Source organism: Balearica regulorum, chromosome 1 (assembly GCF_011004875.1).
Source record: "Balearica regulorum gibbericeps isolate bBalReg1 chromosome 1, bBalReg1.pri, whole genome shotgun sequence".
In the NCBI taxonomy this organism is placed as follows: domain Eukaryota; kingdom Metazoa; phylum Chordata; class Aves; order Gruiformes; family Gruidae; genus Balearica; species Balearica regulorum.
Window position 1 is genome coordinate 29960734 of NC_046184.1, and position 26814 is coordinate 29987547.

The window sequence follows — 26814 nt, forward strand, 5'->3', positions numbered from 1 at the left end:
CCACCACTAGCGTTTATCTTGTTTTTGTTTAGCAGTACATTATGTAAAGTTAAGCTAGAAGTGGATACTTAGCAACAAAAGAGGGAAAATCATCATGTTTAATTACATTGAAGTACCAGAATTTAACCTGCAAGACTTCTTTTTAGCAAGGTGAAAAGCATGAAAATAAGTCTGTCCCTGGGGATCAGCAAATTAATCTATCTGTGATTTTTCTGACTGTAGTTGGTTTGATTCTTCACTACCGTCTCCTAGAAGCTAACTGAGACTGGCTAGATTAGGCAGACATCAATGGAGGCTTCAATTCCTTTTCCAATGTATCCAAAGAAATCTATAGTCTAAGTTAAACTTCCATTTTGGCATTTTTGCACATATCCACAGCATTTGCCATGCACATGAATGCTACTAGGAAACTTTTCAGTTTTTCATTTCTAAAATGTTTGTCCTGTTAATGCTCATGCACAGAAATCTGAAAGCAAAATTTCCCAGGGACTTGAATTTCACAGAAAAACATGAACAAAATCAGTATACTGAGAATATTGCTAGTTTCTCAAGTACTCGATAGCCCCTTCCTTCTCTGAGACCTGGAATTCCGTGTTTGACTAGAGAAAGGGGACCTTGTTTTTGTTTCAGGCAGGTAAAGTAATCTCTTGGTGCATTATGTAACTTCTTTTACTTGGAAGATGGGGATTTTGCCGTGGAAACAATGAGACACTTTGTATCTAATGTGCAATTTTTTTGTTGTTGTTTTGTTTAGTGGGAGACTTTGATAAGATCTGGCGTGAGCACTGTGAGGATGAGGAAACTCTGTGTGAATATGCTGTGGCAATGAAAAACCTTGCAGATAATCACTGGGCAAAAACTTGTGAAGGGGAAGGCCGAATTGAATGGTGCTGCAGGTAAATCTTAACATATTTGAAAGATGTAATTGCATACTTCTACTCGCAATTATTTGTAATACAAGGCTTAAGCATTTTTTGCGCTTTTTTGTCATTTTAAGATTTCTTCTAAAACATGTTAATAATTTATTGCTTTCTAAAACAAGTACTTTCCTGATGTTCCAACTTACTAAGGAAATACAGGTTATGAAGTGTTTTGTTATAAGGTGGCCCTTTTTTAAAGTATCTTCAACAAACAACTTTTTCCTCAAACACTGAAGCTGTTTGCAAATAAACCTATGAAGTAATTTTCTATGCGTTTGTCTGAACCTAAACTGAACAAACACAGTGAGTGTAGCTCAAGTTTAATTTTCAGGGCTTTGATTTGATTTGTGTGTACAGTATTGTTTGATCTCTAAATGCAAATCTCTGATGCTTAATTTCAAGTCTAAATCTTGACTTTAACCTCTGTGAAACTTGTTTTAAATGGATTTTAAACTTTTAAATTCCTGTGTCATAAACATCTAATTTTTATTGGGTTGTCCTAATAGTAAGGTCATGAATTGAGTTCAGCTAAACTATTTCAATCCTTGAGGAAAATAAACTTCTGAAAGAGGAAGGTTCACTCGGGGTTCCTGCATACAGTTGGCATCCAAGGCATACCATGGAATCTGTACAACAGGCTACTGTTGAAAAGTAACTGGGAAGAGAATTGATCAATGGTCTGTCCTTTGGGAATGGAATGAATGTCCTTTTCACCTTTAGACAGGTGAAAAGTAATGTTGTGTGCCAGTCTGTAGGGTGTTGCAGTGTGGTGAGCAAAAGGCAGCAAAGAAAAGCGGGCATGGCATTGCTAAATTTAACTTCATTACATAGGCCCTTTGAGCCCGTAAACAAACAAACAAAACAAAAACGGAAGGGAGGAACAGCTATGACACAGTTGATCTAGTGTACATCTTGGTGGCAGCTCGAGCTGTTCTATGGCTTCTGGAAATGGAGAAAGTAGTAACAAGCTGGTTTCCTTTATCCCTACACAGACTCTTAAATATTTGAAAATCATTTCTTTATATATCAGTCTTTTATCTTTTAGCTTAAAGCCCCCCAAAAAATAGTTAAGTGTTTCTCTATAGACCCTCTTCTGGACATGTTTCATGTATACTTATCCCAGTTACAAGAGAGGTGAATCAGTTGGAAAGAACGACACCCAAAAATAGACGCAGCATTCCCCTGGCCTTGTCAGGGATAAATAAAATTAAATATTATTGAGGTCGTAGTTAACTCTTGTTATGCTGCTGACCTTGTTTGGTGGGTTTTCTGTTGGTTTTCAGTGTGGGGTTGGTGTGTTTGTTTTTGTATTGGTGTGGCATTGATTTATGCTCACTTGCGATCCCCAGCTGCCCGTTTCTTTTTTTACAGACTTCCTCAGTGGCTAGTTATTTTCTTGTATTTGTGCTACTCATTACTTTTATGGAAATGCTGAAATTTGTACTTTGTTTTTATTAAATTACATTCTCTTGAATCATACTGAATTGTAATTGGTGGATTTGGCAGTGCTAGGTTAACTTTTGGACTTGATGATCTTAAAGGTATTTTCCAACCTAACGGATTCTGTGATTTCTTGCAGTATCTTCCCTCCCACCCCACCCCAGCTTGGCATAGTTTGCAGATCAGTTAAGAGGAGTACTGACTGTTCCCAATGTTCAGGTTGTCTGTGAAAATACCAATTGTACTGGACCCAGGAACATTGCTTGCTATTTTCTTACAATTTGATTGTCAGCTATTATGTGAAACTTTTTTCAGTAGAGCTGTGTGGCTTACTTTAAAGTAATTTCAGCTAAACTGTATTCCTTTAGCTTGTGGCAAGCTTCTCTGTTACCCTGTAGGACAGGGTAATGTTCCTTCTGGACACAGTTGATGGCCTGTGTATTGAAATTGCTTGGCTCTGTGTCTCACTTGTTCTCTGTAGTTTCTACAAGATTTACAAAGTAAATATTTAAATAAGTGTCCAGTTTGGGCCTTGCAGCATCAACTCATATTAAAAAGAGAATCCACATGGTAAGAGACACTAAAATGCTCTCAGTATAAAGCTTCAATTAAAGCATGTATCTTTTCAGTTTGCAAAGCCAAGGGGTCAGGAGTTTTACGTCTAGAAGAGGGGGTACTTTTCACTTTTGTGTGTCTCAGATTAAACCAAGGCCTGGATGGCTAGATACCAGAACATATCAGATTGACTTTGTGTTCTGCAATTTTTTGTTCCTTCTCAAAGGGCCAAGAGGTGTGCCAGACAGATGGCAGGTCCTATTGTTGCTACTCCTCCTTGTGTCTGGGTGCATAATTGCATGCCAAAGACCTTGACTTGCATGAGACTCCCCTGAAAGCTTTTGCTCAGTGCTTTAACTGTGTCACCATGATAGCAGGAAGGTAGCTGATGTACGAGCTGAAGTTTAATTTCAGAGTGGAATGCTGAAAATACTTGGGAACCACTGGTGTATACCCGCTGAAGGAAGGATAGTCTGGGCTATTTTGTTTTTCTTTGAAGAAATATCTTTTCCAAGATCTGAAACTTAGAAGTGTTTTTTCCACTAGTTAAAAAAAAAAGATGGTTTTTTAATCTTCATTTTTCTTGTGTGCTCTTATAAACAGGCATCTGATAAAATGAATCAGAGAACGCAGAATAACCACTAGAGAAGCCATGAGGATGTCTCGGGATCAAGAATAAAATTTTTCCCCTTTTGAAATTTTTTCTAGCTATTTACTTGAAGCCACTGGGAAAATGCTTATTCTGATATTAATTCTTAAACCAGATGACATAAAACTTACTATTTTACTTCTTCATTAGTTGTTGATTTAAACAAGCACGTATCCAAACTTTAGAAACTGTAAAAGATGGAAAGCAGTACCTGATAGACTGTGCTGATGACCATATGCTGCATTGTAGAGGGCCAGTTTTATTTATTGTTTCAGTGCAACATTATACAACTTTTAGCTGGGAGGGGAAGGGGAAGAGGGGTTAAAACTTTGTCCTTTCCAGTTGCACTTAAAGATCCCCTGAGTGGTGGTGTAAAAAGCCTGCAACATTCAACTGTCCTTCCCTTATGTTCTTTTTATATCTTTAGAAAACCAAATGCAGTAGCATATGGTATTTGGAAACTAACATTTCTGTTTCTTTTTTCTTTCATTTCTATTACAACACAAAACTTAAACCAAAATGGGGTAAGATGATGTTTACCCTGATTAATAGTCCTAACTTAATTTTTGCTGGCATAGGTAGGCTGATGAACCTTTGTAGGAACGATGAATACCAGCCTGTTCTAGTTAGAACAAAATAAGCTAGGCCAGCAGGTTTGCTTCTTTCTGTTGCTTTTGCATTAGTGTTAAGACTTGTGTTGACTTGGCTATTTTTTAAATAACAAAAAAATTCTGCACTTCTAACTTAAAAATAGCTATGGTAACAAAGCACTATTTAGACCTGCATTTTTTAAAAAAGTCTTTTGACTCTTTCATGAGCAAACCAAAGAAATACGGACTTGATGAAGTTACTGTCAGGTGAGCGCAGAACTGTTCGGAAAAAACTTGCAGAGAATAGATTAGAAGGTTATCTTAAAAATGTGATTTACTGAGGAGGACTCTGTCAGTGTCTGTCCCAGCATCCATTACTAATCAATATTTTCATTAGCAATCTGCTAGAATAAAGTCTCTTTATTAAATTTTCAAATGAGATAAATCAGAAAAGAATTGTCACTCTGAGAGGGGATTAAAATTAACAGTGTTGTTAACTAGACCAAATATTATCAACTATGCAAATACAGGCTAGGGAGTAATTGGTTCTGTCAGGCTTTCAGAAAAGCATTTAGATTCTGTAGCAGGCCACAAGCTGAATATAAAATAGTCATGGGATGCTTTTGCAATAAAGGCAAATATCATACTGGAGCATGTTAATCAGATTGTTCACAAGATATGTAAAGTACTCCTCTGGCTTTATTTAGCATTGCTCTTAGCCAAAACATCACCTTGGCCACTGCATTTAAAAAATAACAAACGGCAGCTCAAGTCCAAGACAGATAAAGAAATTATTAAAAAAAATATATATATTTTTTTCTACAAAAGCCTTGTGGTTTTTTTTCTAGAAACTGGCTGGACCTGTGTAGTCAAAAGAAGAGAAGGCTAAGTGATCTCTTAGAGGATCTTTGAGAATAACAGATCTCTGCTAGAACTGGAAAGTTGATCCTGTTTGTGTCTGGAAGATTGAATGAATGAATATGTTTAAAGTCCTTTCAAAACCATTGCAGCTTTTCTTGATGAATGCAGTTAGTCAAGCAATTCACTTTCAGGAGAATGGAATTAAAAGGGAGGTGGCATAAACAGGAGGAGGAAAACCATTTAAAATAGAAGAAAGACTTCATGTTCATTGTTCATCTTTGATAATACTTGGTTCTGACAAAACTATATACATTTGAACAGTAGAGCTAATTAGAGCAGTGATCATATGATAACTGCTAGCTATTTTTGAATTCTTGGAATCCCCCAGTAATGAAAGATATTGCCTCCAGAAGCTAGCTTGGGGTGGATGGGTGGACGCAACACCAGAGAAACATCTGATTACAGACTTAATTGTGTTTCTCGGAAGGAAAATGTCTCAAAACCCTGGAATTGAGACCAGGTATGAAAAAAAAAAAATGGAAAAATGTATTGTATACAAGTTTCTCAACTTGAAGTTTAACAAAATATAATTATCAGGAAAAAAAAAAATCTAATACTTTAGATTGAGAAACCTAGTGCTCTCACTCATGCTGAATACAGGATTTCCTTAACATAAAGTGGCGTGCACATGACAACAGCAAAGTATTTTCCAGTCCAGAGGAAGCTTTTCTGCTGTTCTAGGTATGATTAATGGGTACAAGGGAAATTGAGAATTCTCCTTTCCTTGATTTTCTTGGGAGGCTGGGAGGTGGATGGGTTAAACCTATAGAAGAGTTTACACTTTTTTTTCAGGCCAGCAGCTCTGTCAATTGACATTAATAAACTTATTCCTCAATGTGTGGGAGGAGTGGAGAAACATTTTGCAGCTCTGAAGGGAAGCGTGTTATTTCTTTGTACCCTCACTGAGCATCATCTTCAATATTAGGTTTTGGTTAGTAAATATTGTAAGGAACATAAGTCAAGCTCACCTTTTCTTCAGTATAAAGCAGAAAGAAAGAGATGGACTGTGTGAGTTCTTAACCTGCAAAACTGGCTGCTTGAAACCCTTGAGTATTCATAACAGCTATCAGAAACTCCTTTTTGCCATGATAAAAGCTGACCACACCAACTTTCATTTAGCTCATTATTACTTAACAAACTTAGTAAGATTATATTAAGTTCAAATAATTATTACTTAAGAGAACTAACTACTGATTCTTTCATGGCTTTTAAATTTCATATAGTGTTTCTTTGGCAATTTCCCTCTCCTTTTTTAAAAATTATATATTCTACTGAACCCCTTGGTTTTGGTCACTGTATTTGAAAACAAAGCTTCTCTCTCATTGCTGGAGAGTATTAAGAAATTAATATGTATTCATATTGGCTTTTACTGAAACTTTCTATATGTGTCCAGCCCACATGGCAGAGCAGGGGGGGTCAACTTGAACAGGTTGTTTACCATTTGAGATTTGAAGTATGGAAAACAAATTTCACTGAGGAAATACTCAGATGATTTTTTTTATTTATTTTTTAAAAGCCAAGATTTGCACTGGACAATTCACCCATGTCTCTGCCAGCAAACTTAAACAGTTTAGACCCAAAATGTTTGTTTCGCAGTTTGTGTAAACTGTAGCAAGTGTTAGCTCAGGTAGCTCAGTACATTGCACAATTCTTCACCAACAAGTATGTTAATTGTAGAGCTAATATTGTATCATCACAGACTGAAAGTTTCAATGTCAGTTAAAAATGGAGCCATGACAGTTCTCAGAATTATAAAATAGATTCCTTAATTTTATTTCCCTTTGTAGATAATTAAGGGATGTACTGTTCATTACTTGAGACAGTTGTTAAATGTAGAATCTTATATAGCTGCATATTCAAAAACACAGTGTGATCCATGATGGCTTTTAATGGCCATGAAACGTGTGGCATGTAACTTGTACATCACCAAGTTACCATGGGATAAACTACTGAGTGCATGACCTCTGGTTAGCTACTGTGGAGCGACTGCCCATGTGCTTACTCTTACCCCAGGGTAGGTGCGAGGTCTGCTCCCATGAGAGGGGTACATAGACAGCTCCTCTGAGGCCACAGGAGCCAAAAGGGCAACACGTAGCTGTCCTGCCAGAATTACTGTAACTTCAGAAAGGCATGAAATGGAGATAACCATCAGTGGTTATGAAGTGCAGTGTTGCCAGGGTTTTTTTGTTTGGATGGCTGTATTTGGTGGGGTTTTTTTGGGTTTTTTTGCTTCCTTGTGGTACTGCACAGGTGTGCAGGCTGGCATCTGAACATGAAGAATTTTACCCAGTCTTGGGCCTTCTGTGGCTCCGGCCCCTCCGTTCACTAGCAAAAACCCAGAAGTAGAAGATGCTTCTCCTCATGGTTGACTTTGATAGTGTCCTATGTGCAGACATTGAAGGTCAGTTAAGAAGAACATAGAATTATGAGAACTCAGTTGACAAGATAAAAAGGGGTAGAAGGATGGAAAAAATACCGATCTGCACCAGTACCGAGAATGAGGAAGAAATGGCTTCTCAGTGAGAAGAGGAGCTTATGCTACACTTTACAAGTAGGTGGTTCTCCTGTGCAGCAGCTCATTAAGTGTCAAGCAGGGCAACACATCAGCTTCTAGTGAGTTAAAAAAGGTTGACAACATCAATAGTTGAGGAGAAAAAACAATACATTCTCCCAAGGTTGTGAACTTTTTGATGTGTTCTGACTGACATGACAGCATCAATGACAGTGCAACTCTATTTAAACTGCCATTGATTCTGGATGTTTTAAGAGATGTAATGAGAAAAAAAGACTTAGAATAAAAACAAAAACATTGCAAGACACTAACAAAGTAGCAAGGTAGCTGATAAGCAGTAAGGAAAAAGATATTTTTTTCCTGAGTTTCATTTCTTTGACTAAGTGACACACAGAACTAAGTAGTTCTAAACTGATCATATGCTTATAAACAAATAATACAATATAGTGTAAAATACAACTTTAATTAGCATACCAGCAATAATTCAAGTCTGTTTCCTGGGTTCTCTTTTGTTTACTGATGTTTTTAATCTCTCTCCTGCTAAGTTAAATGATTGGCTCCTTCTACTTTGTCAGTTTTAGAATTGCTGTCTTTCCATACCTGCAGTCTCTAAGTGATGGAGTTGGTATGGTTTCACAGTCTATTATATCTGGGAGTACTGCAGCCTGGACTGCTGTTCACGCTTCTGCGTGCGATCTTACTCCATACCGATAGGATGTGGCTTTTATTTCTTTATTCCACCTAGCTTCTCTTTGTTCTGAAAACAGCTGTGGTTAGTAAGGAATTCTAACTTGTTGATTATAAATACAATGTTTACTGAGTTTATTTCTCATATAGCTGTCTTTTCTGCTCTAAGGTTACTGTCTGCATTTTAGACTTTCTATGTTTAGTGCAAGAGTGCCTAGGGCCTGCTTGAGCAAACAAAACTTGTTTGTGCTTTGAATTTGTTAGATGCAGGTCAGTTTTGATCTTGAGGTCCTGTAAGTACGTCAGCACAGAAGTGTGTCCAGGAAAACTTGGTTTTTTTCTCCTGTGTTGGTTTTGCGTGGCAAGGTTTTGGTAGCGGGGGGGGGGGGGGCTACAGGGCTGGCTTCTGTGAGAAGCTGCTAGAAGCTTCCCCTGTGTCTGACAGAGCCAATGCCAGCCGGCTCCAAGATGGACCCACCGCTGGCCAAGGCCAAGCCAATCAGCGCCTCTGTGATAACATATTTAAGAAGGGAAAAAAACAGTTAGAGGGAGCTTTTGCAGCCAGAGGGAGGAGTGAGAAGATGTAAGAAACTCTGCAGACACCAAGGTCAGTGCAGAAGGAGGGGCAGGAGGTGCTCCAGGTGCTGGAGCAGACATCCCCCTGCGGCCTGTGGTGAAGACCATGGTGAAGCAGGCTGTCCCCCTGCAGCCCATGGAGGGAGGATGAGGGGGTGTAGAGATTCCACCTGCAGCCCGTGGAGGACCCCACGCCGGAGCAGGTGGAGGCACCCGAAGGAGGCTGTGACCCCGTGGGAAGCCCACGCTGGAGCAAGCTCCTGGCAGGCCCTGTGGACCCGTGGAGAGAGGAGCCCACGCCAGAGCAGGTTTGCTGGCAGGACTTGTGACCCCGTGGGGGACCCACGCTGGATCAGTTTGCTCCTGAAGGTCTGCACCCTGTGGGAGAGACCCACGCTGGAGCAGTTCGTGAAGGACTGTAGCCCGTGAGAGAGACTCACGTTGGAGAAGTTGGTGAAGGACTGTCTCCCATGAGAGGGACTCCATGCTGGAGCAGGGGAACGATGAGAGGAGTCCTCCCCCCGAGGATGAAGAAGCGGCAGAAACACCGCGTGATGAACTGACCGTAACCCCCATTCCCCGTCCCCCTGTGCTGCTGAGGGGGAGCGGAGGTTGAAGCCAGGAGTGAAGTTGAGCCCGGGAAAATGGGATGGGTGGGGGGAGGTGTTTTAAGGTTTGATTTTTATCTCTCATTCCTCTACTCTGTTTTGCTTAGTAATAAATTAGATGAATTCCCTCTCTAAGTTCAGTCTGTTTTGCTTGTGATGATAATTAGTGAGTGATCTCTCCCTGTCCTTATCTCGACCCATAAGCTTTTCGGTGTACTTTTTCTCCCCTGTCTAGTGAAGGAGGGCAGTGATAGAGCAGCTCTGGTGGGCACCTGGCCCCCAGCCAGGGTCAACCCACCACACTCCCTCACAGCAAGAATTAGTAACCTGGACATAATATGCTACTGTAAATGCATTTACTGATTCAAGGTGGTCATTTCCTACCAGCTTTGGAGTAAAGTGACTCCTATCTGTACCTGTTTAATTGTGTGTGTTTCCCTCTAAGAAACTCAACTCTAATAACTTGTTTTTCCCTTCACATCTTATATGGTGGAGAGACTGGATATATTTGGTGCCTATATCACCAACCCTTAGATAAGGCCTGTGTGTTCCAAGTCCTTTTCTCTGTGATTTAAATGCAGCATTATACCAACACGTCCTTTCCTGAATCTGTGGTGTAAAATACTGTGGTGGTATGTTGTCTTGATCCTGGCTTGTATAAGGTGTTATTAAACTATACTTGATTCATGTTTTCTGGAATGTTTCCTTCAAACCTCTGCAGCTTTGTTAGAGGAAAATTGAGTGAGTTTCAAGAAAGTATCATAAAAATGGGTTGTTATGAAAACATCATTCAAACAAGTACTATTTTTGTTAAACTTTCCATGCAAATACTTGGCTGGCGCATCTAATTAAAAATATTGCTTTGTGCAGGGTGAGTCAGGCTTTTTAATTTCACAGCAACAAATTGTTTCCAATTCTAGTTCTGTTTTGTGGACAAAATTCAGTTATTCTCTAACATAATGGTTGCTTCTCGTACGCTAATGCTGACTACTGGTTGAAGTATGCAGGTGCAATTTAACTTTTTTGATAACATTCATTCCTTTACACTGGTTAACATTTCTGTTCAAGTATGACTAGATTATTTTTTTCTGGTTCCTATTAGCAAAGTAATTAAGTATGGGAAAAAAATTGAAAGCTAAAGTAAGTTTTCCACAGTAATACAGCTACCGCAGATGTGTTACTTAAAATCTGAAAACACCTTGGGCAAACTCAATTAAAATTAACAACTGGTGTATGTAAGTCAGCCCATAAGCCTGATTATGTTTCTTTTCCCCCACATTACGTGCCTTGCAAGACACAGATGTTTCAAAAGCCCCTGCATTTATGAGGAGCTAGTTAATAACTCTTAGTTACTTAGTGAAGAACTGTATTGCTAGTTAATAACTCTTAGTTACTTAGTTACTTAGTGAAGAACTGTATTGCTCAGGTCACACCTCCAGTTTACCCTCTGGTGATATTCTGACAAGACTTCTGCTGTCTTGCTTTAGAAGTCTATCCAGATAAAACTATTTTGAATCTGTTTACTCAGCTGTGACTTATGGCCTAACTTTTGGAAATAAAACACCACTCGACTTCAGCTATGTCTTTGGGTGTATTGCATCTTTCCTAAAGCTCATTTAAACTGAAAGAGGGTCGATTTAGATTAGATGTTAGGAAGAAATTCTTCACTGTGAGGGTGGCGAGGCACTGGAACAGGTTGCCCAGAGAGGTTGTGGCTGCCCCCTCCCTGGAAGTGCTCAAGGCCAGGTTGGATGGGGCTTTGGGCAACCTGGTCTGGTGGAGGGTGTCCCTGCCCATGGCAGGGGGGGTTGGAACTAGATGGTCTTCGAGGTCCCTTCCAACCCAAACCATTCTAGAATTCTATGATTTACCAAAGTTGCAGTAAACCCCAGATTTGTTTAAAAGCTGATAGCACTTGCATCTCTTAAACCTCTGTCTTGTGTCTTATCTATAGTAGTAACCAAAAATAGCATTCTATTTTTCTGGGGAATTTTTCTTTTTGTCTTTTCAGTGTATGCCGAGAATATTTTCAGAATGGTGGGAAAAGAAAAGCACTTGAGAAAGATGAAAAAAGAGCACTTCTTGCTTCCAAGACCACTCCAGCTTTAAACGTTCCGCAGACTCCCAAGATTGAAGATCCCTTGCCAAACTTTGGCTTAACAAATCATGAAGCTATAACAGAAGAGTAAGTTTTACTTGTTTTCCGGACTCTTTTTTCCCTTTTGTGTGTGATAAGACTTACCTGGACATTTTCTCCCCATAACATACTAGATCAATCTGATATATTTTTAATAGTTAAGAAAGGGCACTTTCATGTGAACATATATGCATGTTTCAAGAAATACTTATGTTGTATTATATGTTGGTGGATGCCATAAAAAAATTGCTTTAGAATGACAACTTAGTCATCTTCATTTAAGTGTTAGAGCAATTTCACTTTTGTATGTCATTGGTGTGCAGTGCAATTTATATTAAACCTTGAGGTGAAATAAGGGAGACGTTAATTAAGTTAGAATCTAATGGCTGTTCAGCATTGTTGAAAAGTCAATTGCTTATGTAAGTACTAAGTGCCAAATGTAAATATCAGAGTACTTAAAACTTTCTCTTCATAAATAATTGCAGAGAAACTCTTGATTCCAATTATACACTTCAAAAGCAATTTTGAATTATAACAATTTTAAATGTGCTAGCTTTCTGATGACTGGCTCCGCAGAAGTTGTAGTATCCTTGAGGTGTTTTCTTAATAACAGTTTTAATTTTGTTTTTGACCTTCACTCAAGAATTTTATTTTTGGCATTCAGGACTAGCTTTATTTCAGTCACAGTCTCATTCTCCTTTTTTCCTAAATAACATTGGTCACACTTTTGGCTAGTCTATGTATGACGGAAAGAATTTAATATTCTGCATGTATAATGGCATAATGAATGCATAAGCATGTTGTTATTAAATGTTACACTTACTACTTGCTTCATATTCTTTATAGGCCAATTCTTACAACTGTCTGCAATGAGTGTTTGTTCTGTGAAGAGGTTTTTCTCATTACTGTAGCCTGTGTTCTGTGAATAGCACTTTAAGTTAGATACCGTATGAGTTAGGAAAGGAATGAGCATGTTACTAATTCTATGAGCAGATGTGTCTGTCCTTATGATCTGGTATCTTCTGTGATTTCTCATGTTTGTAGAGTAACTTGCAAAAGGCATAAAGATTCCAAATGTGTATGTAGTTGAATAGTTATGTGCAAAATGAAAACATTTTCCCCGCTGTTGCCCTATTATGACAAGACAAAACAGATGCTTCCAAAATGTAGTAGCTTCTCATAAGCTGGCTTCCCCCACCAACTCCTGTTTAGTGCTCATTTTGCTAAGTCAGCCTCAAAATGTGAATACCTGTTTTTAATAAGAACTGCAAGACACTTTCACACAAAGGGCTGATGAGATATTAATACCTTCTGACATCTCGATAATACTGTCATTTTGTTAACGCATAATTTTAGCTTTACTATAAATAGCAGCTTGTTGGTACTTGTTTGTTTAAATCAATAGATTTGATGATCATACACTACTTAAAGTTGATTTGTCTTCCAGTGGGAGGCCTTGTCATGATAAAGCATTAGCTCTGTCTTTGCATGGGCTCTATCTTCATACTTTGTACAGAATTTATAATGGCCATTGCAGAACTAACTTCACATGAGTTTCTTCTTGCTGCCAGTAGTCTGTAGCCTTACCTTTTGTTCTGACTGTTGTGTATAGAAAGTAGTTAATAGAGAAGTTTTTATTTAATAATTTTAAAAGTATAGTGAGTGATGATTACTTTTATCTTCATTCTCAAAACTTTAAAAATACATACATCCATAAAGACATACCTGGCAAAGGCAAGAGTTGTAACATTGACCTGAGTAAGCAATAAATGAGAGTAAGGTTTTTAGTTGCTGTACAGACCTTAAAGCAACAAGGCATAGCTGTTTTAAGTTACTGCCTAAAGAAATAAAAATTCAGTTCCTGCTGCATGTCTTATAGAAGAAATCAGAGTTTATCAGAATAAAAATGGATTGCGCATGACACAAAGCATACTTTCCTCCTGAAATGCTTTTCTACCATGTCTACACTGATCAGTTAGTGAAGTTTTTCAATCTTGGTGAGGTCTTGGTAGAAGGGGTGTGGGGGACCTTCCCTCCCACACACTTGTTCAAATACTGCCACTCCATTCTGGTCATGTAACTCTACAAGTAAGAGTGTGGCATTGTCTATAGGTATGGTTAAGTCTGTGGCTTTTTGCTTTACTCTGGTAAGTGTAAAGACAATGATTTTGTTCTTCCCATATATGATCCCCTCTGAAGTAGTATTGAAAACAGGTTGCTTTTGTAGGAGCTCTTTCTGAGCTTACCTTTACTGGCAAGCCATTGTACAGAGACTCTAATTTGCTTGGTAAGGAGCAAAGCTAGCTCAGGAATGAAAGGTCCTACAGATAGTGAAAAAGATGCTGGGAGATGTGGAGAGAAGTAGGAAGCACTCAGCCAGCTCTTAAAGGCAATGGTACGAAACATCACAGGAACCAGAAGTGCAAAGTTTACTGCAACTCAAAGTCACTCAGCGCTTTTGGTGAACCTACTTCCAGTTGCTCATGTTGCTCACCTCTTTGTCTCACAGAAGTAAAGAATGTGAACAGTCCTCATTTACTTCCATCTGTATGAAAAGTAATGTATTGTCCACAGTATGTACTTCCATCCCAGAATGAGTTCTTATGTCTCTAGCATTACTACTGTGCCTGTTGTGAACCTGGACATTAAAGTGGCACAGGCTTGAAAGATAAAAGAGTCTGTTATCTGCTGTTTAACAGCTACTCCCTTCAATAAATCAGTTCCCCCTTTGTTCTCTTTTTGAGTATTGTTTCTCTTCTGTCAAATCAAGCAGTCTTGCTTTTTATCCTTAATGTTAAAAATCACAACCTTTTTGGTATGGATTCTTCTCAGGTGCTAGTTCAACTGTTTCTAAAGGTACAACCTAAGATTCCTTCTTTCGTGTATATCTCGGCAACCTAGATCTTTCCATTGGATACCTTATGTATGAATGTTACAAAAGATTTGAGGCGTACCAGTGTTGCCACTCAGAACCAGATGTATAGCTTTGTTCTGCTCTTCTGACAGCAGCATTCTGACAGCTTCTGAATTTTGTTCCACTCCCATCCTTGATAAATAATAGAGTAATTGAAAACTGTAAACTAGGAGATCAGCGCTTTAAGTGATTAATTTCAGAGATAAAGTGACTTTCCTTATGGTCATATAACTGTGTTCTATTTCTATCTACTAAGAGAAAATGTGCCTTACCTGTACAACACCTAGTTGAATAATACGTGCAATTTTAAGGGGCGTAATAATCAAAAGCTGCAGTGCATTTAATAAAGTTCTTGAAATAAACAAGTGCAAAAATGCAGTCATTCCCCAGGTTATGTACACTTCTTTACCACTTTAATTTTTTTTCCTGCAGTATTCCTTACTGCTTTGTTGTTGTTATGAGTACAACCATGGCTTTGTTGGACTCCATTTGCCCTTTAGATCTGTTTCTGAAAGTTTTTGCAGTTATCTGTCTCTCTAGGGCTCAGTCTTTCCCAGAAAGATGTCAAATGATATTTTGGAGATGCTAGTTGGACTTAGCTACAGAAACTTGAAGCAAAAAGCAACATTTGCTTGCTGGAAAGTTAGATCATTCTCCTCCCTGTGAAAGCTGTGAGTTCGCCTTTGTTTGCCTCTGTTAATGGATTTTCGGTATTCTAAGATCTTACAAATCATGATGGAAACTTGTAGATTTCCACCCTGTAAATGATCCAATGGAAAAAGCTCGAACTGTTGGGTGCTAGTGGTCCAAGGGATTATTGTTGACTAAGCTGTATATTTTCTTTCTTTTTTTTTTTTTTTAAATACATGGATGCAGTCATCAAGTTGTTTTAAAGAACAGGCAGATGTAAAGTCTGCACTAGTGGACTTGAACAGAAATGTTTAACTGCAGCATTTACTGGTTTGTTGCAATTGCAAAGAAAGAACAAACAGCAGGGGCCTCCAAATTCAGAATGCAAGGAAAATGAAAAAATAAATAACAATGTCTTTGATTTTAGGATGTATTCAATAGCTGAGTTCTCGATATTAGTGATAACTGAGTGCAACATTCAAGTTCTGATTCTTTCAAGAGAGATGGCATATCTATCAGGTTAGACACACTAAGTGCCAGGACAAGGCAAAACATTGTAAGTGATGACAAGATAGCTGACTGCCAGTACTTCTGTACAGGTCATTGATCTTATCTGATGCTACGTTATATATACTGCTAACTGCCTTAGATATGAAGAAAATGCCTATGGTTGCAAACTTGAAGACCACAAATGTTGCTTGAGGCATTGGTCAAGGAGACTGTCCTTTGGAAGATAAGAATTCTTTCAGAGGCAAGGCAGCAGTCATTATTCTCAAAAGTTGCCAGGCATCTTTTTTTTTTTTCTTATTTTTTAAACTATTTATTTAACTTAAAGAAAAGAGCAGTGATGTCTTTATCTTCATAAAGGCATTTCAGATTGGTTTTGCAGTTGGTCACAGATGATGTCAGAGCTTCCCGAGTAAAGACAAATGTCATCTGCCAGTGTCTAGCATATCTTCTGCTATGATATAATGGGAGCTTCCACCAGACACTACAACAATATCCTCTCTTCATTTCTTCATTCTGCTATTTTCTTTCTGATCTCCCGCTCTTCCAGTTTTTTTACCTCAGGAAGTTTTGGCTGAGATTATCATGGGCCAGTCTTTCAATGTGTGATTGTTTTGGGTTTTGATTTTGGTGGTGTGTTTTTGTGGTTTGTTTTTCTCCCCCCCCCTCATTGTCCATGATGTTTTGGAAGGGAGTATTTGCATCTCTGCAGCATTCTGGAACTAAAGTATTAAAGTGTCCTCAGCAATCTATCAGCCTCTTTCAGTCCAAGCAGTAAGTCATGATTTCTCAAGTTAATCCCCCTTCTTTTTTTTTTTAATAATTCACCTTTTGTTGTTTGGTAGCATAGTTAAGTATATAGCATTACAGCCATTGGCCTTCTTGCCTATAATTTCACCCTGAATAGTAGGGTAACCACATAATGGCAGATAAGGAGATAGTGGTTTGGGTTTTTTTGGCTTACTAAAATGTTCTCCAGAATTCTTATGGAATAAATCTTCATTTTTGAGTATTTCAGAAGTGCTATGATTAGGACTGTCATTCTTAAACCAGACGGCTATTTTTGACTATTTCTCATTAAAAACCTTTTGGATACTCCAAAAGAAAACTGATTGCATGGCATGCAATTTCCTTTTTTTCCCAAGTAGTTTTGAGGGAATACTTCATTTAGATGTTTGGAATAACTTCCCTACAACCTGGGCAGCCAGCTCTGCATAAACTGATCTAACTCTTTCACAGCATCCATTGAGAATAGAATTGGAGTGAGCCTCCAGCGTTTTAAAAATATTAGCTAACATAAAGCAAATTTTTTTTTTTTGCAGGGAATAAATAAATGCTTTAATTTTTGTATATTTTTGTTTCCCTTGGAATAATACCATTATGTGTTCTCTTGTCTTTATTAAACTAATTATGGCACTTGACTTCAGACACCCTTTAAAATGGGACTGACAAGTAGGTAGGTCATGAAGTGTTGTCAGTTTCTCTTTTAAACTCCTGAAACTTCAACTCTGACTTGTGTGACTTCAACACCAGTAAATACCACATAAAGGTAAGTGGGAAGCACAAAGCAATAAAGAAAGCCTATCTAGTGGACATGCAAGTTGCCATTTTAATTTCTTACAACAAGTTAATAATATTACAGCGGCTCTGAACATAAACTCTTCCACTTGAGGACCATCTGCTTTATTAATGGAGCTTCATTCTTTAGGTATCTCAGCAGCTGAAGGCATTCACTTCTCGTAGTCACTACTGTGGTGTTCTATGAGAAATTTTTTGCATTATTTATCTGAAATTGTAATTCAGAATATAGCTTCAAAAATAACATTCGATACAACTGTATTCTTGCTGCCTCTTAGATTGCTCCACTCTTTGGGGAAGATCAGATTACTTGATGTTGGTAGCTGCTTTAATCCATTTCTGAAGTTTGAAGAATTTCTGACAGTTGGCATAGATATTGTTCCAGCTGTTGAGGTAGGTAATGTTTGCTCAATTTAATATAAATTTGATTCTCACATATTTTGGAATGCTTCAAAATGACTGTAAAAAAAAAAAAGTAGGTTTAATATGTAAGTATATATCCTAAATATCTGTCTCTTACTACATCCTTTCCCATGAACAGGCGCTGAACTGTAGTTGTGTTTTGTTTTAAAAACCCAATTTTTTTCAAGAGTTATGCCTTTATAATGCAATTGTGAATCTTTAAATTGGAAAATCTTAGTAGCCATCTTTTAATGGCATTTCAGATAAGTCCTTGCATTTTAAAAGGCATATATGAAAATTGAGTAGGCTTATGTTTTGGCATGAACCTCTCAGAAGTTGCATTCGCTGACAGAAGGAAATGATCAGTGACGTGCTTGGTGAGTTTTTCTGGGGAGTTTTGTTAACCAGAATTGCACTGTAAGGGGGCTTTTCAGTTTACTGCTACAAGTATTACTGAACTTCTGCAATCCTGAGGACAAATTTATCAGAATTTTTGGGGTACATTGCTTCATTTTCTCTAGGTAGTAAGGTTCTCAAATGCATTCATTCTGCTGTAATCGTATGTTCTGTCTTTTGCTCTTGACCCAACTTTTGTCAGCCCTAATTGTCATTTTGCTTGGCTGATAAATGCTAAGTGGAATGAAAATAAAAAGATCCAGAAAGGAATGCATTTCTGCCAGAATACAGAAAAACCTTTGGCCATACACATCTTGATCCCTTACAGTTTAAAATCAAACTCTTATTAAAATCAATGGCCTAAGGTAACCTTCTCTAGAAATGGAGAGGTGAGAAGTGTACGAGTACAATAATACAGTTAACTTGAAAGCTGTGTTCTCTAATTTAGTCCACTAACACCTAATTTATATTTTTGTATATATTCTTAGAGGTAATGAAAGAGATTCTTGAAAAAAATCTTGAGTCTGAGAAATTGCTTTTTAAAGCAAATCAATGTTAGTCTCATCTGAAACACAAAAGCCATTTTGAGTGGACTCCATCTTGCCTAACTTGAAGAATAGGTATCAGTTGCCCAAACATGATTGCCTTCCACCACTTCAGAGGCTGTAGGACATCTGCATAGGGCTGTTGGGCATGACACAGGATGTAAAGGAGACACATGCCACTGCAGTGGCAGCCTATGGCATCTAACATGGTAATACTTGGCAAGTAAATTTCCAGCTAAGACACATAGATCATGGGTGCCTACATCTGAGGTTCTCTGTTCCGGTTACAGTCAGTGGAGATCTATTAAAATAGTCAGTGAAACCTAAATGTCTGCTGTTTCACAGTGAGGTGAACTGTGTTTGACCTTGTGAGCTGTATTGACCAGCTCTTCAGAGACTATAATGGGTGCCTAGGCACCTGCAGATACATGAGCTGAATCTAATGAGTAATTTTTGGGTATGCATAGTTAATATTCTGCTATCTAGTCTATCGTGCTGTTTTCATAAGAAAATTACTTTTGTTTTCATGAAAATCAATTTAAATGTACAGTTATGTAATGGTTTAACCCAGCAGGCAGCTAAAACAACCACTCACTCCCCTCACAATGGGATTGGGGAAAAGAATTGAAAAGAAAAAAGTAAAACTTGTGGGTTGAGATAAAGACAGTTTAATAAGACAGAAAAGGAAGAGAATAATAATGAAAAAAACCAAGTAATGCACAGCACAATTGTTCACCACCCAGAACCAATGCTCAGCTAGTTCCTGAGACACGCTGCCTCCCAGCCAACTCCCCCAGTTATATATGGAGCATGATGTCATATGGTATGGAATATCCCTTTGGCCAGTTTGGGTCAGCTGTCCTGGCTGTGTCCCCTCCCAGCTTCTTGCGCATCCCCAGCCTTCTCGTTGGCAGGGCAGCGTGAGAAGCTGTAAAGTCCTTGACTGCTGGGCAACAACTAAAACATCAGTGTGTTATCAACATTATTCTCATCCTAAACCCAAAACACAGTGCTATGCCAGCTGCTAGGAAGAAAATTAACTCTGTCCCTGCTGGAACCAGGACAAGTGACCAAAACCATTATGGGAAGACTCCCACAAAGGTTACTGTGGATGTAATGGAGGAATGTGAGTAATCCAGGCCAGAACACAGGAGAGGGAGTAGTCAGGTAGCTGCAATTTCTGTGTACTAACCAGTTCTTCAGGCTCTCTCCCAGTACAAGAGAATGATAAGATAATTGATTTCTTGTCATCTGACATAGTACCATAGCTTGATGATAGGAAGTCCCTGGAGTGCTACTGTACAGACCAACATAGTTACTGTGAGACCTGTCTCAGGCTCACCAGCTTCTCTTACTTCCATTCTCTTGGATGCTGTGGTGTGTTCAGGGCACCTTGAAACCTAGCTAGCAAGCATTCTTGGAGTGACATGGAGTACAGTTTGTGCACTCAAACGCATCTGCTGGAATAAGCTTAGGCCCACCTCCAAACCAGAATTAATAAGCCCTGACATATTCAAGATGACTCTACTTTGAGCTGCATCAGCACCATAACCTCCTGAATAAATTTATCTTTAGGCCAGCAGTTGCCTGGGCTGATTTAAGACTTCAGAATAACAGCCAGAGAGTTCTTATGGTAGTTAATGTCATCTTCTGACCTCAAAATTTGATCTGATAACTTAGTGGTAGAAGCTGAAAATAGAAGAACTGGTAAAGTCTTCTGATTTAGCAGATCTTTTAGGTAAGATACCAAAATATTTTCAAAACACACTGAAGCATAGAGGCTTCTTAGGAAGTCAGTTTCTTGAATAATGTTGAATAGAGGGTTAAATAATTCCTTATTTAATAAAAATAGATTAATCCACTTTCTGCATACAGAAATGCTTTGGATATAGACTAAAGAGTTGAGTAAAATACTTCAGCTAATTTGAGGAATAAGAAGGATGTAATTGTGGAAAAATTAGGAGAGGAACTGAAATGTTATGTAATAAAAGAATTAATCTCTTTAAATTGTGTAGAATCTATTTCATATAGAGAGAATGTGTAAACTGTAGAGAGATGAATATGGAAATATATTTCCATTAAAAGGTTTTGTGTTTTGAGATGGGGCGGGGGAGCTGCACCAAGAAAAGATCGGTATTCTCTTTAGCTAGGCATTGTTCACTCATCATTTTCGGTGTCTTGGTGTAAGGTAAGAATCTCCACTTTGGGAAAATCCAAATACAGTTTCATGCTTCTGGGAAACATGCTGAATATGCAGCAGATGTTGTATTGAAGTAAATATAATCTGAGACAAAAAAGAGGCTGGAAGGGTACTGGAATTAAAAATTAGAATATACAAGTATGATTGTGTTCTTAAATGTCAGTGGATGCACTGAAATATGACTGTTTCAGTGTCTAGAAGGATTTTAATGTCAGTTCAACTTGTATATCTAGCGTTTAGTAGCAATCTCCAGTTTAACAGCATTTTTGTCCTAAAACTGCCTGCAGAGTTCTGAATCCACTCAAAATGTACTTTAGTCCTGAAATTCTTTAGCATTATTTCTACATAACTGTTTCATGAGTATTTTTCCACTACCAAGAAATACTTGCAGTCTAAATTGTTTTTTTTTTTTAACTGTGTATGTATAACCTCTAACTTTTTAAGTCTTGCTTCTAATAAAGTTAGTATGTTACTCTGAACAATTATTCTTCAAAGCACTTCTTTCTGTTAAAACTTATTAGAGGATATCATGAAATTACTACTGCTGATTTCCTGTTCTAAATATTACAAGGAAGTAGAATATAGCCCTGCAGGTATAATGGCTGCAATTAAAATTTCTTGATTATAGACACATAATGCAAGTCTCTTTTTTTTTTTTTTTTCATATTGGAGGCCAAGATTAAAGCTACTGAAAAATAAATTACAGGATTTTTTTGAACAATGATTATTTTTTCTAATTTACTGCATCCTCTCAGAAGAGAATGTGATATTATATAAATAGAAATAACATTTTTTTGCTACTTGGAAACAATTGTGCTTTATGAATACTTTTACAATTGTGTTCTAGTGATCTCTCTTTTGAATATTGTTTCATAAAACATGCTCTAAATATTTTCGTGGCATGAAAATGCAACGGATCTAACTCCACCTTCAGATGTGCTCCACAGAATATTTTGTCTCTGCTTTCACGGTCACTTACCTGTTTAGAGTGTGCACTACACATTCTCTAGACATTAATAGTAATTTTTGTTTTGGAGAGGTTATCATTGATTTCCTGGGGGTTTGGATTGTATTTGCTCTTTAAACTAACCTTGATGTTTGGTTCTCTGTTTTTTCTTATTCCACCAGAGCGTATACAAATGTGACTTCTTAAATCTTCAAATTCAGCAACCTCTCCAACTTGCACAAGATGCTATAGATGCCTTTCTTAAGCAACTGAAAAACCCCATTGATTCTCTACCTGCAGAACTGTTCCATGTTGTTGTTTTCTCACTCCTCCTTTCTTACTTCCCATCACCCTATCAGCGATGGATATGCTGCAAGAAGGCACATGAACTTCTCGTATTAAATGGCTTATTACTTGTAATAACTCCTGATTCATCTCATCAGAATCGCCGGGCTGTGATGATGAAAAGCTGGAAAATTGCCATAGAGTCCTTGGGTTTTAAACGCTTCAAGTATTCCAAGTTTTCTCACATGCACCTGATGGCATTTAGGAAAACTTCCCTGCAAACAACAAGTGACTTAGTGAGCAGGAACTACCCAGGAATGTTGTACATCCCACAGGATTTCAACAGTATAGAGGATGAGGAGTATTCCAACACTTCCTGCTATGTTCGATCAGATACAGAAGATGAACAGCTAGCGTATGGTTTTATGGAGCTACCTGATGCTCCTTATGACTCAGACTCTGGAGAAAGCCAGTCTAGTTCAATTCCTTTCTATGAGCTAGAAGATCCTATATTGCTTCTAAGTTAATGTAGTCATTGAAATGCCCTTTCAGTCAAACCTCTTGCTTAACTAATTTTGCTATACTAACATGGGCTCAACACACACAAATGGTTTGCATAAAGAAAATGCAAAGGTTTACAGAGTTTGCTATTTTTTTCTACTTTTGAATTTTAAAATTTATTCTTATATGAAAGTGAAAAAGTACAAGTTTTATGCAAATGACTCATGTCATAGCATAAATTGCTGTTACTTTCTTTAGATTTGTATCACTAATTTTTTTTTTTCCGGAAAGGTACCATTCTTTTCTTTAGTGCTGTGAAGTGTGAATTCTATTTAATTTGCTAAATGTTGTTTCAGTATTTTAACTCAATGTGGTTGAGCTTAAGGCACTGGAGTTGGTGGGCTTCTGAGAAGTATATGTAGGAAGAAATAATTCGCACTTTAATTAATGTGCAGATAGGTTAAGACACTTGGTTACCCATGTCCCTTCTTAATTATGGAACAAAACTTTTTTCCAAAATTTGTTTCATTCTGGTTAAACCTGGGCTGGAGAAACTATAATGCTTGCACATTTGATTTTATGTTTATTGCAGCCCTCTTGAGATAACACCAAATCGAGATAACACCAAAACACTGGAATAAATTCATCCATAGTTAAACATACTGTGTAATTTCATTGCATAAATAGTAGTTAGACATGAGATTTCTGAAGAGGTTATCTCCCCCCACCCTGAGGAGTATGGTACGTTGAGACAATTATGTTTCACTTCAAAGCTGGAACATGGTTTTGCAATTTTATGAGTGTACAAGCACTAACATATATCAGTATTTCCCCGATGATGGTGTTCTGTATTCTCTTCAAACTGTGTTTTTTGGGGGGACAGGGTTCATTTTGTCATGTTTTAAAGTAAATTATTTATGCATTTTAAAAACAAATAACTCTTTATTTGTCCTTATTTGTAGACCTCCCAAGTTACACGGTAACTACAGACAGATTTTGTAAAAAGGAACATAATTATACAGGTTTCTCAAGGATACACATACTTGCACAAGGCAGTGTATTCAGACCACACAAGTGATGTTAACATACACTATTTGTCTACTTATTTGGACCCCAAAATCTTCTGTTTAGTTAAATAAAAACTCCATAGCTGTCTGAAAACTAGTCTGCACTGTAAGGAGATGGAACAGAAGTGTTTTACATCTATTCAGTTTTTTAACTTGTGTAATAAATTTGTGAGTTTTTGCAGGAAAAAAACCAATTCTGTTCAGTGGTAAACATAGAGGATTCAGAATTAGTTTAGCTTAGATTTCCCTCCATTTAAGAATAATGGCCAGAATTTTCAAATATGAATGTTAGGCTGTTAAATCTATATGTAAGTGCCTAATAATAACTGATTTGAACTAGGTGCCACATCATGGTTTTAAGACTGACTTCAGCAAAACAGTAGAAAAGACTAATATATAGTTTCACAGGTGGTTGTGATGAAATATACCTTACACCATATTAACCTACCATGTTGTATTTATAATACAGAAGTTACCAGATAAACTGAAGTTGTAGTGTGCATTTTACAGCAATTGCTACAAAAATGAAACTTACTCCTTCCATGGAAGTTTTGCACTGGAAGTGTCGCAGTTTGACCTACCTGTTTTTCTTTTATACTGTCTCCTACATAGTCATCCCACATTGGTCCAGCTTACACTCAAACATGATCTGGACTGCAATGCTTTATTCTTTAACGTAAGCTTTTTGTGTCTCTTCTTAAATATAAAGCATCCCCTAATACCTGATTCAAATTTGTTATTCAATCTGAATGATATAGTTATACAAACCAAACAATTATATTCTGATATGTTAAAAAAAAAAAAGCTTAGACATACAAGTATCATGGTTGACTTTTTAATTTTTTTTTTACAGAGAATACTTCTCTAATTAAATACACAATGGCTTCAAAATTGGCTCTAAGTCAGTATTTGCATCTAATGCTTTACCACTTCACGTTCCGTAAAATGTTTGTTAGTCAGAGCCTTTCACCTTCCCAGTTAACCACTGACTCCAGCAGTGCTCATGTTAGAGCTAAAATATTGGTGCTATAAATTCAGCTCTTTATGGAAACTTAATCTGTGCATACTTCAAAGTGTACCTAACCAGCTAACATACATGTTGGTATAGGTTAATGTAAATTAGTTTGTGATTCATACAAAAAGGCAATTCAGACCAAGATTTATCCCCCCAAAAAAGTTTAAAATATTAACATTTAAAATTTAAACCTTGGCATGTTGGTGACACCATTGTATTTGTGGTTTAGGGAGCTGAGATTCATAAAGGCTTGGGGTTTTTGCTGCTCATTCTAAATACCTGAAGTGGTTTTTTGTTTGTTTAGGGGTCTTTTGGGGGGGGAGGGTTGGATTTTTTGTTGTTTTGTTTTTCAAGGGACAGTAGATTGTGGTGGAGGAGGAAATTTACACAAATACTTATACCTCCCTGAACAATAAAGTGGTGATATCAGGAGTTGTTGGATATTTGACTTTGGTGCAAGAAGAATGTTTCTAGGTTATGAAATGTTTGAAAATTATGACTGTGCAAGAGATCTGTTGTTAAGGTGCTGGAGAAGAAAAGGAAAAAAAATGTATATTTGCATTTCTGTTGTCTTTATGTCACTACTTTTTGTGAACAAAGCACATTTATTAAAAAAAAAAAACCAAACTGAAAAAAATTTAAAATTGTTTCTTTGGGGTACAGGTGTCATCCTTTTTTCTTCCTGTGCAATGGGTTATGTTGAAATCCAGTGAAACCACTGCATAGTCATTTTCCTTATTGTCAAGAAAATAGTTTTATAAACAACTGAATTATAGTAAAGATGTTAAACTTTGTACTTTCAGCTGCTTCATCTCCATTGGGGTTTTTGCTTTACAGAAGGGTTTTTGGAGTTCTTCCAGTTGATCCTGCATCATGTTTCTTTGCCTGCTTAGGATGCAATCACTTTCTAATACAGTTCCTCTCTTCTCTTTCTAGATGTTTGGAATTTCTGTTCCATCTCCCTGAAATACCTTTGCAGCACCCCTTGTACGTTGACCCTTTGAGGTCATTGTTCTATTTTTCTGTATGGTGATTTTGAGTCCTGGAGTTGTTGGGAAAGGATGGCAATGGAAAAAGAACCCCAAAGGACTGAAAATGCAAAGCTCTGAATCAGATCCAGATTCTAAGAAAATTAGATTTCAGCAGACGCAAAGTGTGTCCCCAGCACTGCAGAGCCCAGCTGGTATATTCTGGCCTCTTACTTGACAGTGAAGATCAGAAAACATGATTTCACAGCTGTTCTCAGTATTGCTTCCTGCAGAATCTTTCTGTCCTCTTCTGCTGCAGGGAGACTTGCTGACTGGCTTTAAAAGTGTGATCATTCTAAGTCTTTTTAATTGCATCTCCGTTAATCATCAGCATATCTTTGATTCCTTGCAGTTGGGATAGGTATATGTTCAGGTTTTCTGCTCCTTCTTCCTCATTTCCTCAATTTTCCTCAATTCATTGTTTGTACCTGTAAATAGCAGAAAGAATTCTTCAGAAGGGTTGCATGTCACAAACTTGCACAGAAACTTAGTTGTGATGGGTTTGGGTTTTTTTACTTTTTAAGTAAAATTTTCTCCCAAGAAGTTCAACAAATAGGTGTTTGGAGAGTATTCCTAAATCACAGTTGGACAGATACAGTACCAACTAAGTGTTGTCCATGATGTGGGTAAAGCATCTGAAGCAGGTGACATTTACTAAGCAACTGAGATGTCTGCTCTTCTGCTTGTTAAAGAAAAACCTCTTAGGTTTTTTCTTTTTTAACTAATGTGGCTTTTAGGCCTGTTGGCCAGTTTTATTTAAAATCTGAAGAGGGGTAAGGATTTTTGAGACAGCTGAGGTTCTTGTGAATCAGTTATCTGAACAATTGAGGCAGGAAAGACTGTCAAAGTTGAGATGTTTGAGTATGCAGCTGCCCCTGGTCAGCACTCGTGCTTCTTGACTAAGGGCGTGAAGGGGCTGGTTGTGATGAAGGGATTACAGAACAGAGGACATCAATCTGCAGCAGGCCAGCCCTCTTGCAGTTCAGAGAGCCCCTGTGCAGCAGCTGGCTAAACTTGCTCAAAGCCGAGCTACCCTTGTTTTGCCTCTCTAAGCAATGGAGCTATTAAGATCAAGAAACTTCCCGCTCTTGCCTACCTGCCTGCGAGGGCCAGTTCAAAACACGTGTTTCTAACACAAAGTGTCATGAACCACAGATGGTCGTGGGCCTTCTGTACAATGCAAGGGTGGTGAAAGCTTCTGTTTG

General features: G+C 37.8%; 1 protein-coding gene and 1 long non-coding RNA gene across 2 annotated transcripts in view; both read left to right on the forward strand.

Annotated features, from left to right (window-relative positions):
- The window catches only part of SAMTOR (S-adenosylmethionine sensor upstream of mTORC1), a 34343-nt gene extending 11705 nt beyond the window's left edge, over positions 1 to 22638 (forward strand). The window contains exons 2-5 of the mRNA XM_075744184.1: positions 755 to 896; positions 11470 to 11643; positions 17503 to 17617; positions 21896 to 22638. Of these exons, the coding sequence (XP_075600299.1) occupies positions 755 to 896; positions 11470 to 11643; positions 17503 to 17617; positions 21896 to 22525 (1061 nt within the window). The 3' untranslated portion in view covers positions 22526 to 22638. The remainder of the gene's footprint in view (positions 1 to 754; positions 897 to 11469; positions 11644 to 17502; positions 17618 to 21895) is intronic.
- Positions 4997 to 11463, forward strand: LOC142600386 (uncharacterized). Its single transcript, XR_012833847.1, has 3 exons — positions 4997 to 8625; positions 9772 to 10806; positions 10857 to 11463. It is a non-coding gene; the product is annotated as an uncharacterized LOC142600386 (long non-coding RNA).
- Positions 22639 to 26814: the final 4176 nt, after the last annotated feature.